This window comes from Centroberyx gerrardi, chromosome 5 (genome assembly GCF_048128805.1).
Source record: "Centroberyx gerrardi isolate f3 chromosome 5, fCenGer3.hap1.cur.20231027, whole genome shotgun sequence".
Taxonomy (NCBI): domain Eukaryota; kingdom Metazoa; phylum Chordata; class Actinopteri; order Beryciformes; family Berycidae; genus Centroberyx; species Centroberyx gerrardi.
Genome location: NC_136001.1, coordinates 33,443,992 through 33,457,124, shown reverse-complemented (window position 1 = coordinate 33,457,124; position 13,133 = coordinate 33,443,992). Strand labels below are relative to the sequence as shown.

The following is a 13,133-nucleotide window of genomic DNA, read 5'->3' as shown; positions in this document are numbered from 1 at the left end:
CTTTCTGCTCAAGGGTGGAGGTAGTGCAATCCTAATGCTGCTTACCCTGATTAATGCACTGGTTTCTGATGATTTATAAGATAATATTTGTAAGATTGTTTTTTAAATTAAAAAATTCTCCCCCACCCTCTCTCTATCTCTCTCTCTCTCTCTCCCTCTCGATCTCTCTCCCTCTCTCTCCCTCTCTCTCCTCCTCTCTCTCTCCCTCTCCTCTCTCACTCCTCTCTCTCTCTCTCCTCTCTCCTCTCTCCCTCTCTCTCTCTCTCTCTCATCTCTCTCCCTCTCTCTCTCTCTCCTCTCTCCCTCTCTCTCTCTCTCCCCTCTCTCTCCCTCTCTCTCTCTCTCTCTCCTCCCTCCTCTCTCTCCCTCTCCTCTCCCTCTCCTCTCCCTCTCTCTCTCTCCCCCTCTCTCTCTCTCCTCTCTCCCTCTCTCTCCCTCTCTCCCTCTCTCCCTCTCTCTCTCTCTCCCCCTCTCTCTCCCTCTCTCTCTCTCTCTCTCTCTCTCTCTCAGTGGACACGGAGGGCAGGAGGTTGAAGGGGGGGATCCAGCGCAGCACGGAGACCGGCCTGGCGGTGGAGATGCCGAGCCGGACGGTGCGGCAGGCGAGTCACGAGTCCATCTGAGGACAGCATGAACAGCTACGGCTCCGAGGCAAGTGAGTGCCGTCCCGCCGGACCTGCTGCCGTCTGTAGCTCTGTTTCACTCTGTTTTTAATTCAGTCAAATGATTTTCATGCTGTGGACACGAATAATGTGAAGGTTAGTTATCTAGTCACATATAACATACTACATAATATACACATCATCTAGTCTACCAGTCAAAAGTTTGGACCCACCTGACTGAATGTCTGTGTTTCTCATTCTCTTAAAGCCATTTTGATCTAAGGCTTCTGCTTGAATGCTTGAAATGAGTTTCTTAGACAAATATAAATAGTGAAGTTGATCCTATGTATGAATTTCTTTCCAAAGCCTTTTGCCTTTCCATCAAGGCAAAGGGCGGCTACTTTAAAGAATCTAAAATATAAGATTCTATATAAGAAATGTAAGATATGTCATTTTATTTTTCTGCTTACCTCCTATCAGTGCATATCTACTGTAATAATAGTAATAATAATACATTTTATTTATAAAGCACTTTAGCCTACATGATACTCAAAGACACTTTACAACAGATAAAAAAAACAAATATATTAAACAACCAAATAAAGACAAGTATTAAATCGGTAAAATCCAAAACTTTGATGGTGGTTTGAATGAACAGCAGGAGGGACGCTGATGACGACATGGAGAGAGAATATATGATAAACCCCGGTGGGAAAAACACCTGTGACATCAGCAGCACTAGTGTAGTACTACCACACACACACACACACACACACACACACACACACACACACACACAGATCAGTACCAGCCTGACTGCCAGCCTGAATTCCTATTACATAACAACACTAGACAGACAGACAGACTGGAGGGAGGAGGGGGGGGGGACACACATTAATATTCTGTTCATATTCTGGATATTCAAATATTCCATTTATGAGTTGCTGCATGTAAACGCCATTTCCTGTTTACAATATCCGGGATAAGCCCGTATCTCGGATATGAAAAATGCTGCTGTGTGCTACCTGAGATATTCTGCCTTTATTATCTTCATCTTCATCATCATCTCCTGTCCTGACAGATGTACTCTTGGTACAGAAGTGGATAATATATGATGTTTAGTAGAATATATGGGTCTAATTCAAAGACAGCAGGAAAACTACAGAGCATTAGACTGTCTTCATGTATTCAGGTAGATGAAAAAACTGGTTATTGATCGCTTCATGTAAACACAGAAATCCTGACTAAGACTTTAGCTGGAATAAGACTCATATTTGAAGTAATAGAGTAACAATGAGAAAGCAGAACAGATGGAAAGAAAGGAGAGAAAGAGAGAGAGACAAAGAGAGAGAGAGAGAGAGAGAGCACTGGAAAGAGAAAGAGGGATAGTTATCCTTTGTACCTTTATATACTTATACTGGTTTCTATCCATCCGTCCATTTTCCATACCTGCTTCTTCCTAACTCCAGTCTGCACTCTTTTTGTTCACATGGACTCCTGTTAGATGTTTCTAGTCACGCACTAGTTATTTATTCTGATTATTTTGTTCATTTATTTTCTCATTTGTATTTAAATACTTAGGCAACAGTGTTCATCTGACACCCATGCTCATAAAGCAAACTGAATTGAACTGAGAGAGAGAGCATCAGAGAGAGTAAAAGAGAGAGAGAGACAGGGAGAGAGAGAGAGAGAGAGAGCATCAGAGAGAGTAAAAGAGAGAGAGAGACAGGGAGAGAGAGAGAGAGAGCATCAGAGAGAGTAAAAGAGGGAGAGAGACAGGGAGAGAGAGAGAGAGAGAGAGAGAGAGAGAGAGAGAGCATCAGAGAGAGTAAAAGAGAGAGAGAGACAGGGAGAGCACCAAATTCCAAATGAGCTTTATTGGCACGAAACAAATAGAAACAAGTGTTGCCAAAGCACATTGTCACGTCAAATTAAAAATAAATATGAATATAAATACGTTGCTAAAATGCCAACAGCAATGAAGGCAGTAGTTACAGAAACTCATGGGATACAGAAGATTTCATAGGAACTATAATTTATATATCATATAATTTTGAATATTAATAGAGACTGTATATAGCACTAGTGAGATGGAGAGAGAGTACAGAGAGAAAGAGAGGGGGGGGAGAGAGAGAGAGAGAGAGAGAGAGAGAGAGAGAGAGAGAGAGAGAGAGAGCAGTAATCAGTGTCAGTCCAGCTTGTGTCTCTGTGGATTAAACAGCTGGCTCAGAGACTCTTTACTATACAGAACTGGATCAGATAAACACCATAAACACAAAACCAAAAACATCATCTTCACACATATATTACAACATCTTTATATGTGTGGACGGGCCGAGACTTTTACCTTCAGCTTCAGTTCCTAACTCATGACAACAAGTTTTCTACTGGGAGTTTTCAGTTTCAGAGGGTTTTTTAATTTAACCATGACCAAACCTAAACCTTAACCAAACTGTTTGTTGCCTAAACTTAGCTGTTAATGTTTCGCATGACAAACACATGAAAACGGTGTGTCCAGTTCATGCTATTGTCACACAAACCTTCACAGTAATGAATCGATCAATCAAAACTTTATTTATAGAGCAATTCAAAGTGTTCCAGTGCAGATGAGACAGGACAGGGGCGGGTTACAGCAACAGAGACAGATGCACAGAACAGCTAGAGGTAAAACAAAAGAATAAAATAAGACACAATATAAAATAATATAAGGATATAAAATAGGATGAGCTAAAACACTGAAAAGTGAAATGTAAATGTGTGATGTACAGACTATCAGCTGTCACTTCACAGAGGGAAATACTGACCAGCTGTAAAACATAATGTGACATCATTTAAATCAATAGCACCAAACCCCCAGTCTGTCTGTCTGTCTGTCTGTCTCTCTGTCTGTCTGCCTGTCTGTCTGTCTGTCTCTCTGTCTGTCTGTCTGTCTGTCTGTCTCTCTGTCTGTCTGCCTGTCTGTCTGTCTGTCTGTCTGTCTGTCTGTCTGTCTGTCTGTCTGTCTGTCTGTCTCTCTGTCTGTCTGTCTGTCTGTCTCTCTGTCTGTCTGTCTCTCTGTCTGCCTGTCTGTCTGTCTCTCTGTCTGTCTGCCTGTCTGTCTCTCTGTCTGTCTGCCTGTCTGTCTCTCTGTCTGTCTGTCTGTCTGTCTGTCTCTCTGTCTGTCTGCCTGTCTGTCTCTCTGTCTGTCTGTCTGTCTGTCTGTCTGTCTGTCTGTCTCTCTGTCTGTCTGTCTGTCTGTCTCTCTGTCTGCCTGTCTGTCTCTCTGTCTGTCTGTCTGTCTGTCTGTCTGTCTGTCTGTCTGTCTGTCTCTCTGTCTGTCTGTCTGTCTGTCTGTCTCTCTGTCTGTCTGTCTGTCTCTCTGTCTGTCTGTCTGTCTGTCTGTCTCTCTCTCTCTCTGTCTGCCTGCCTGTCTGTCTCTCTGTCTGTCTGTCTCTCTCTCTCTCTGCCTGCCTGTCTGTCTCTCTGTCTGTCTGTCTCTCTCTTGGCTCAGTCTGCTGATTGAAAAGCTCTCTGCTTGCGTATGCAGCACCATGAATAAGCACTTTGTTCTCTCACACCATCCAATCACACTTATGAGCTTATTGATTCATGGTTCGGCCAATTCAGGACCCAGGGAGTGTGTGTGGGGGCTAAATGGAACTGTGTGTGTGTGTGTGTGTGTGTGTGTGTGTGTGATACAGGAATGGGTGTGGGTTGGTGTTTTTTTTTTTTTTTTTGGGGGGGGGGGGGGTGTGTGTGTGTAGGTGAAGAATAGACCCATATCTAAGCAAGAATGTACAGTACATATATCACCAACACACACATACACACACTTGACAGTAGATCTACATTTTCTATACTTTAATAAAAAAAACAATTCTTGACATTTTCTGCTGTGTGTTAAAGGAGCCTTATGATGTAAATTCAACTTTTTCCTATTTATGTACATGGATGCTAACAGATGTTTAATGAGGACATTGCTAAAATTAGATTTTGTTTGAGTGGTTGAATTTAAAGTTACTGGATTTTCCAACATCCAGTCTAACTCCAGGAAACGCATCACAACTGGACTCGGTCCTGATTGGCTCCCTCGCTGACTGAAATCCGTCCAATCAGGGTCCAGTTTGCAGCATTTGAACCGGAAAGCCTCCAATCAGCAGGTTTATCTCGTTTGAATTAGAGGAGTCGCTGCTGTCGGCCAATCAGAGTCCAGTATTGTGACGACTTGAAGCCCATTGACATCTAGAACAATAACTATAAAGATAACTATAAACTGTAATGATACATTGTTGCTACAAAGGTATCTGTGATCAGTTCCTGCAGTGCAGTGAGGCACTGAATGCTCCGCCCCCTTCTTTATTACAACTTTAATTTGATTGGTTGAAAATGTTTTACCCTTGTCACATGCATCCAACAAACCAAGATCGCCCCAAAAATATAGTTATAGCTCTCGTTTTGGATGTTTTGATAGTTATTGTTGCCGTGGGAACACTCTATCCTGAGCAGCAGGGAATCTGAAAACGAAATCATGTGAACTGAATAATATGGAACCTTTAATATATTCTGCAGTGTGTTTGTGCATGCAGCTTGTGGTTTACATTGAGCGTCATATTTCTCAGAAACAGCAGCATAATCCCCAGATGTGCCTCCCATACCAACATTATAATCTAAAGCTCAGGATTTTATCACCCTGTAATACCCACTCGGCTAATGTTGCTCCACTTATTGCATGTCAACACTGACGTACGCACACACACACACACACACACACACACACACACACACACGTTCATCGCGTTAGGATTTGTCTAATATGTTGATTTATTACAGTAATTGCATGTCGCTTATTTATTTACTTATTACAACACATGCGTGCATATGTGCATGGCATACATGCAAAATACACACCAAAATACACACACTCGCACAAAAAAATACACATCTGAATACACACACAGATGGAAATGTGTATGCCGTTACAAACACACACACACACAACACAAACAAAGGGATGTAAATTATATTTAAATGAGGCATCTGGACTGTGTTTTACATATAAGAACACACAAACTAATGACCTTAATAATTTAATAATGCTTGGTAACGTCTGCATAAATGAATAATATAAGCTAATGGCTTTTGTATGTTAATCATATTGGAGAAAAGACTGTTAATTATATATTACGTGACTTTAGCTGCCAGTATATGTGTGTGTGTGTGTGTGTGTGTGTGTGTGCACGCATGTACGTGATGTAAGCTAATGGCTGCTGTTACTCATGCTTTTTTAAATACAACAGTTAATATTATGCTTTATAATCCAGTGAGCCTTTGTTGGAACGATCTACTGAATTTTTAAGACTTTTTTTTGTCTGTTCAATATTAAAGACAAAGCTCCATGAAAAGATTAGATGTTTAGTTTGGAAAATAATACACCGGTAAGATAAAACACTTTAGATGGTATCTGCTGTATAATCTATAACAAACTGTGTGCAGCCTCTTTACAGCAGGGTTTAATAAAGACCTGGTGAATGTAAAGTGCAGAATGAAATATGAAAGGAGGAGGAGAGAAAGTGAGGGATGAGGGTTAGAGAGGTGTAGAAGAAGAAAGGGGAGGAAAGAGACAGAGAGAGAGGGAGAGAGAGAGAGAGAATTATATCTCATGGGGATCAGGCTGGCCTTGACGTGAAGCAGCTGCAACACTGCAAAAATAGACCAGAGGAGAGGAGAGAGGAGGGGGAGAAGAGGAGAGGAACGGAGAGGAGAACAGAGAGGAAACAAGAGATGGATGAAAGAATTGGAGAGGAGAAAGGAGAGGAGGAGAATTGGATGAGAGGCAAGGGAGTCTTTTGGGAGATTTGGCTTTTTGGTGAACTTCCCTGTTAATGATGAGAACACAGACACCAAAATCATCCAAGTGTCCCCAGTAGATCATTGGCTCCAGCGCTCCATGCTAACACTTTAGCATCCACTATGTTGAGTGACATTAGCTCCATGCTAACACTTTAGCATCCACTATGTTGAGTGATAGTAGCTCCATGCTAACACTTTAGCATAGGCATACACTATGTTGAGTGATAGCAGCTCCATGCTAACACTTTAGCATACACTATGTTGAGTGATAGTAGCTCCATGCTAACACTTTAGCATAGGCATACACTATGTTGAGTGATAGCAGCTCCATGCTAACACTTTAGCATACACTATGTTGAGTGACAGTAGGTCCATGCTAACACTTTAGCATACACTATGTTGAGTGATAGTAGCTCCATGCTAACATTTTAGCATACACTATGTTGAGTGATAGTAGGCTCCATGCTAACACTTTAGCATACACTATGTTGAGTGATAGCAGCTCCATGCTAACACTTTAGCATACACTATGTTGAGTGATAGCAGCTCCATGCTAACACTTTAGCATACACTATGTTGAGTGATAGTAGCTCCATGCTAACACTTTAGCATAGGCATACACTATGTTGAGTGATAGCAGCTCCATGCTAACACTTTAGCATACACTATGTTGAGTGACAGTAGGTCCATGCTAACACTTTAGCATACACTATGTTGAGTGATAGTAGCTCCATGCTAACACTTTAGCATACACTATGTTGAGTGATAGTAGGCTCCATGCTAACACTTTAGCATACACTATGTTGAGTGATAGCAGCTTCATGCTAACACTTTAGCATACACTATGTTGAGTGATAGTAACCATTAGCATTATCTCAATAGTGAGAAAATGAGAACTTGTAGCGGCTCTAAAGCTCAATGATAAGACTCTGCAGCCTTTGCAGCTGAGTCTGGCAGTTTTGTGTAGGAGATTGGTAAAATTAGATGAGATAAAAAAATATCGTACTGTTTTAGCAGGAACTGTCCCTGTTTCCATAGGAAGTGAAGGTGGTGGGAGATGGGAGACTAAAAATCACTGTGCTTATAAATACATTGTTCCTCACCAGAAATAGTTCCAAAAAATAAACCTGGCTATCAGCTATATTGAATCAAGGATGATTCATTTTAAAATGTATGAATCTACAGATCATATTAAAATTCACAAATTCACGTTAGGGTTAGGGCCAGTCTTCTTACTTTGGATAATGCTACTATCACTCAACATAGCGGATGCTAAGTGTTAGCATGGAGCACACTAAGTATGCACACAGGATAAAATAGTCCACTAAATGCTAATGTTAAATGTTGGAGAAAAACAGAAGATAAAGAACTTAGGTGAATGGAGGTTTCCTAATCAAAGCTGTTTATCTGTAATTAATTATGCATTCATCATCTGCAGTTATGTACCCATCATCTGTCCTCTGTATCTCCCAGAGAGAGAGAGAGAGAGAAATAGATTGATGAATGGAAACCCCATGGATTTCCCAGTAGTAACGTGACGTCAGCTTGATTAGTTGTGTGTGGTGGATACAACCTGGATCCAACAGGGTAAAGAGTTATTAATACACTGAACATGATGTTGATTATACAGCAGATGAAAATATTCGATTTACAGACAAAAACAAAAAGTGAGAGGAGAGGAGAAGGTGCTGGTAAAGGAAACATCCTCCCTAAAACACTTTGAAACTATTAAAAAAATACAGTAGTCATTCAGTAGTTTGTTGTGTTTTTCTTCTTGGTGGATAACCGGCCAATCGTAGACGAGGTGACGTCACCTCCAGATGTTTCCAGCAGCTCCAGTGGAGTTTGATATGAGAAAATGTTTCAGGATGTAAAACATCAGCGGTAAACGTCAGGTTTTGGTGTCAGTCCCTCAGAATCAAAGAGCGAGGGCTTCTTTCTAGAGCCGCCATTTTGCACCGAGAGACGTTCAACAATCATACAGGGAGAAATCCATTGTAGAAGAGGAGAGAGACCAGTTTCTCCACCACAGGAGCAGGAGAGAGACCAGAATGCACTGCAGCAGAGAGACAGGTTCTGGTTTGAGGAAGAGGGGCGACTCTTTCTTTTTCTCGACTGTAGAAACTCTCGCTCTCTCGCTCTTATCACTATCGTTATCTCTCTCTCCACCTACACATAGGCTACAACAGACTGACAAATCTTCTCTGCGGGTTGTTGAAAGGCATTCTGGGAAATGGAGGCGATCACTAACTGCAGTAGAAGTAGAGCAGGCAGGTTGAGGGAAAGTGGGTTCACCAGAAAAGTAAATTACAGAACTTCATCACAAAATAACTCTTGGAATGTGTCGAAAGTCTCAGATGATGAGATCTAATAGTGGAAGAGGATCAAATAGTGGTCTTCTCCTTTAACTGCTGCCCATGGAGGACAGTCACACACACACACACACACACACACACACACACACACACACAGTTTTACACTGCCGGGCACTCTGCCACCAGAGCACTCTGAGCTGATTCCTATGAACATACACACACACACACACACACACACACACACACACACACACACAGTAAGGACAAAGGGGGTCAAAAGCCAAAGCTGACAGTCCAACATGGCCAGATTGTGGTTTTAGTCGGCCAATTTGAATTTTGTGAGCTAAACTAAATTGAAACAAGAATGATTAATTGCTAACAGTTATCAGTTCCTTCCCTTTCTCTCTCTCTCTCTTTCTCTTCTCACCTTCTCTCACTATCTTTCCTTCTCTTCCTCGCTCTCTCTCTCTCCCTAATTGAAGTACAATGGAAGGTGTCTGACCATGTTTAACCCTGTCTCTCTCTCTCTCTCTCTCTGTCTGTCTCTCTCCCTCTCTCCCTCCCTCTCTCTCTCTCTCTCTCCCCCTCTCTATCTCCCTCCCGCTCTCACTCTCTCTCTCTGTCCGTCTGTCTCTCTCTCCCCCTCTCTCTATCTCCCTCACTCTCTCTACCTCTCTCTCTGTCTCTGTGTCTCTCTCTCTCCCTCTCTCCCTCCCTCTCCCTCTCTCTCTCTCTCTCTGACCGTCTGTCTCCCTCTCCCCCTCTCTCTCTATCTCCCTCACTCTCTCTCTCTCTCTCTCTCTCTGACCGTCTGTCTCTCTCTCCCCCTCTCTCTCTATCTCCCTCACTCTCTCACACTCTCTCTCTCCACCCCTCTCTCTCTCTCTCTCTCTCTCTCTCTCTCTCTCTCTCTCTCTCCAGTCTGAACTACAGTGGGATGTGTCTGGCGTCGGACGCCCAGTTCAGCGACTTCCTGGATGGGATGGGACCCGCCCAGTTCGTCGGACGACAGACGCTGGCGACCACATCCATGGGTAAGACAGGAAGAAATCCCTTTTATAACATTCATAGTATTTTATGTATAAGTTGTAAGTTATATTATATTGTTATATATATTGTAAGTTTTACCAAGTACCGAAATCCATGTGTAAAACAGAAAAACAGAAAAAAAATCCCTTTTATACATTTTTTTTTTAAAGTTATAGTAATTCCTCCTTCCTTTTTCAAGTCTTTTCACCAAGTACTAACATCCATGGGTAAGACAAATAAAAATAAATCCCTCTTCCTTTTCCTAGTTTCAAGCAGAATAGGAAACTAGCAAGATTTAGGGGCAAAAAAAATCCCTGAAATTGGCCTTACTTGTGCAAAAAAACTCCCAGTGAAAAAAGGGATTGAAAATTGAAAACATTAGAAAGAAATACAGCTTATTTCCTCCTCAAACTGAAAAAAGCCAACTCCCCAAAATCAGTTCACGGAGGCAAAAAACAGTCTGTCATAAATCAGAAGTGTGTCCTCGCCCAGCGTTCTCCTGCAGCCGGTCCTCTGCTGCTCTGTAAGTGGGTCAGTCTCCTGGCTGGCAGCAGACGCTGTCCTTGGCCTGACAACAGTGACACCGACTGGACCGGCTCCACCCGCCCCGGCCCGGCTCCACCCGCCCCGGCTCCACCCGGCCCAATATTTATATCGTGTCACAGAACCAGAATAACACGGCCGTCATCTGTTAACAGGAACATTATGTTGCGTTTGTCATTTTTTGGGGCGTTCAGCTGACACGGCTCCCAGTAAGTGCATCATTAGAATACGCTTCGACTCCCAGATTGCAGACATTACAAGGCGCTAATATAGTAAGGAGGTCAAAGGTCAGAGCCGCAGCGTCCTGACTGTATTACTGCGACCAGAGAATAATCATTAGAGATGGAGAAGTGCTAGGAAAGGAAATAAGAGCGTAGGAAATAGAGCATATAAGAACATTCAGTATGTAAAAATATTCAGCCCTCTGTCCTACGTTTTACTTTGTACTATGCCAGATAGATCGTGTATTTCTTCCAATAACTCACAATAATTTTGCTCAAAACCAGGACTGTACACTCTTAGAAAGGATGTGTCATTTTAACACATCTGTGTGTCTTCTTTGGGACAACACACACTTCTGTTACTTTTCAACACAGGATATTAATCTAGGTCTTCTCTCAGTCTCATGTATTTTGACTAAGACTTGTTTGGATGTTGACTCAACTTTTTCTTGCCTATATAAATTTCAAAGATATATTTTTCTCCACCTAATCCACCCGTTTATTTTCTCCCCTGTGCTACAAACAGTTTAAGGGATTGGACCTGTGTATAGGATGTAACTTCTATGCATTGATCAGTTGATGAAGGCTTTAGTCCAGAGATCCCGCAGGTAGATCCACATCTCTGCTCATCCTCAAACTCCTTTAGCAGTATTTTTACATTTGGAAAGACATGAACACTGTTTATTACCTATTTTGGTATTATCTATTTTTGAATTGCTCTCGTCTCGGTCTTGACTCAAACTCGACGGGATGTGATTTTGGAATTGGCTGGGACTCAACTGATGTGGTTTTAACAAACTTTCAGCTCAAAACTAACAGTTGGTAAAAAGCACCTTCTATGGTGCTAGTGCTATAATAATAATTCCTGTCCTTATGTCTAGCGATGCTTTATTGGTTGTTTTACTAACTGTTGTGCCAACCAGGAGCTAGTTAGTTATTTTCTTCTCCTGTTCTTTATTGTTATCTATGTACAGAATGCTACTTTGAAGAAAGGTTTTCAGATGGTACACAAGCGTTAGTAACTATTGCATAAAGCCAAATTAATCGATAAATTAAAAGTTAAATGTGTAATATTTCTGCTTTACTGAACCATAACATGACTAGTGAATATCAGCAGGTTCCTGAATGGCAGAGAGTGAAACAAAGTGAACAGCCTGCAGAGATTTCTGCATTCAGAAACACAGCAGCGGACCGAAGCTGCAGGTCCTCCTGCCACACCAAGGTCCCTTCAAAAATAAAAAAAATATATTTTCCTTGCTTATCGGCAAAAAACACACATTGGAAAATATAATTTGAGACTTTATTACTAATCTGTAGGGTATTCTGGTGAATTCGGCTTGTATATAATCCTCCAAACTGCTTGAATATTAACAGACCGGCCCATTTATCCCCCGGAGAAGTGGTGGTACTTCACACACAAAATAGTGACTGAAATAGTAAATCCACAGACAACAAAATCGTGGTGCGAACCTACTTTGAGTTTTATAAAAGCCACGATGACCAATGACCAGCCAGCGGGACTCGGCTCAACTCACTGCTCATAATAACTTCACCCATCCTGATTGTTTACACGTCACTGTGCGTTTCCGCCCCTTCCAGGTGATGTGGAGATCGGACTGATGGAGAGGAACGGCGGTCTGGAGGTGGAGGTCGTCCAGGCCAGAGGACTCACCATGAAACCAGGCTCCAAGGGACCTCCAGGTCAGCAGGGTCCAGTCAATCTATGATCAATCAATCAAGCAACTAACCAACCAATAAATCAATAAAGCAAGCAAGCAAGCAACCAGTCGGTCAGTGAGTGAATCAATCAAATCTGTTGGTGGCCTTCACTGGTGGTAGGGGACAGGAGAAGCGTGATGTCATCGTGACAGTTATTTCACAGCAGGTTGGATTGTGTAACAACAACAAACTATCTGCTCCGACTGTGGTTTCCCCTCTGGTTGCATAATGTTAGACCAGCAATTGATCCTAATTGCATAAGAAGACAACAGCGTCAGCAATAAAAACAATGTCTGGGGGAAAAGAGAGAGAGAGAGAGAGAGAGAGACAGAGAGGGGGAGAGAGAGAGAGGGAGAGAGAGACAGAGACAGAGAGAGAGAGAGAGGGAGGGAGAGACAGAGAGGGAGAGAGAGGGAGAGGGAGAGAGAGAGGGGCAGAGAGAGAGAGGGGAAGAGAGAGAGAGGGAGAGAGAGACAGAGACAAAGAGAGAGAGGGAGAGAGAGAGAGAGATGAAAGGAAAGCCATATAAAGACAAAGGAAACCTCGCTCCAGATTTCAGCGTGCCACAGCTAATCTTTAATCTTGTCATCTAACATACAGGATGAAAAGCCTGTGTGTGTGTGTGTGTGTGTGTGTGTGAGTGTGTGTGGGACAGTCATCTGATGCTTCCAGTCAGTAGATACAGTAGAACTCCAGTGACAAAGCTCTAACCCATAATATTATTTTGGCTGGTGTTGCCTAGCAACAACATTTCATTCCAGGAGGTAAAATCTGAACTCAAAGACCTCAAAATCTTTATGTTGCTCTACTCTACTCTACTCTGTTCTACTCTACCTTCTTCTACTCTACTTAATCTACTCTAAGTGAAATGCACG

The 13,133-nt window shown here is 42.3% G+C and overlaps 1 protein-coding gene and 1 long non-coding RNA gene across 7 annotated transcripts in view; one reads left to right on the top strand and one right to left on the bottom strand.

Annotated features, from left to right (window-relative positions):
• Window positions 1-13,133, bottom strand: part of LOC144539339 (uncharacterized) — a 182,224-nt gene that overhangs the window by 114,908 nt on the left and 54,183 nt on the right. The gene's annotated exons all lie outside the window — the stretch shown is intronic.
• rims4 (regulating synaptic membrane exocytosis 4) overlaps window positions 1-13,133 on the top strand; it is a 56,454-nt gene that overhangs the window by 35,763 nt on the left and 7,558 nt on the right. For all 6 annotated transcript variants that reach the window (XM_078283528.1, XM_078283529.1, XM_078283530.1 and 3 more), the window contains 2 exons: window positions 9,668-9,780; window positions 12,139-12,240. In XM_078283528.1, the coding sequence (XP_078139654.1) occupies window positions 9,668-9,780; window positions 12,139-12,240 (215 nt within the window). The remainder of the gene's footprint in view (window positions 1-9,667; window positions 9,781-12,138; window positions 12,241-13,133) is intronic.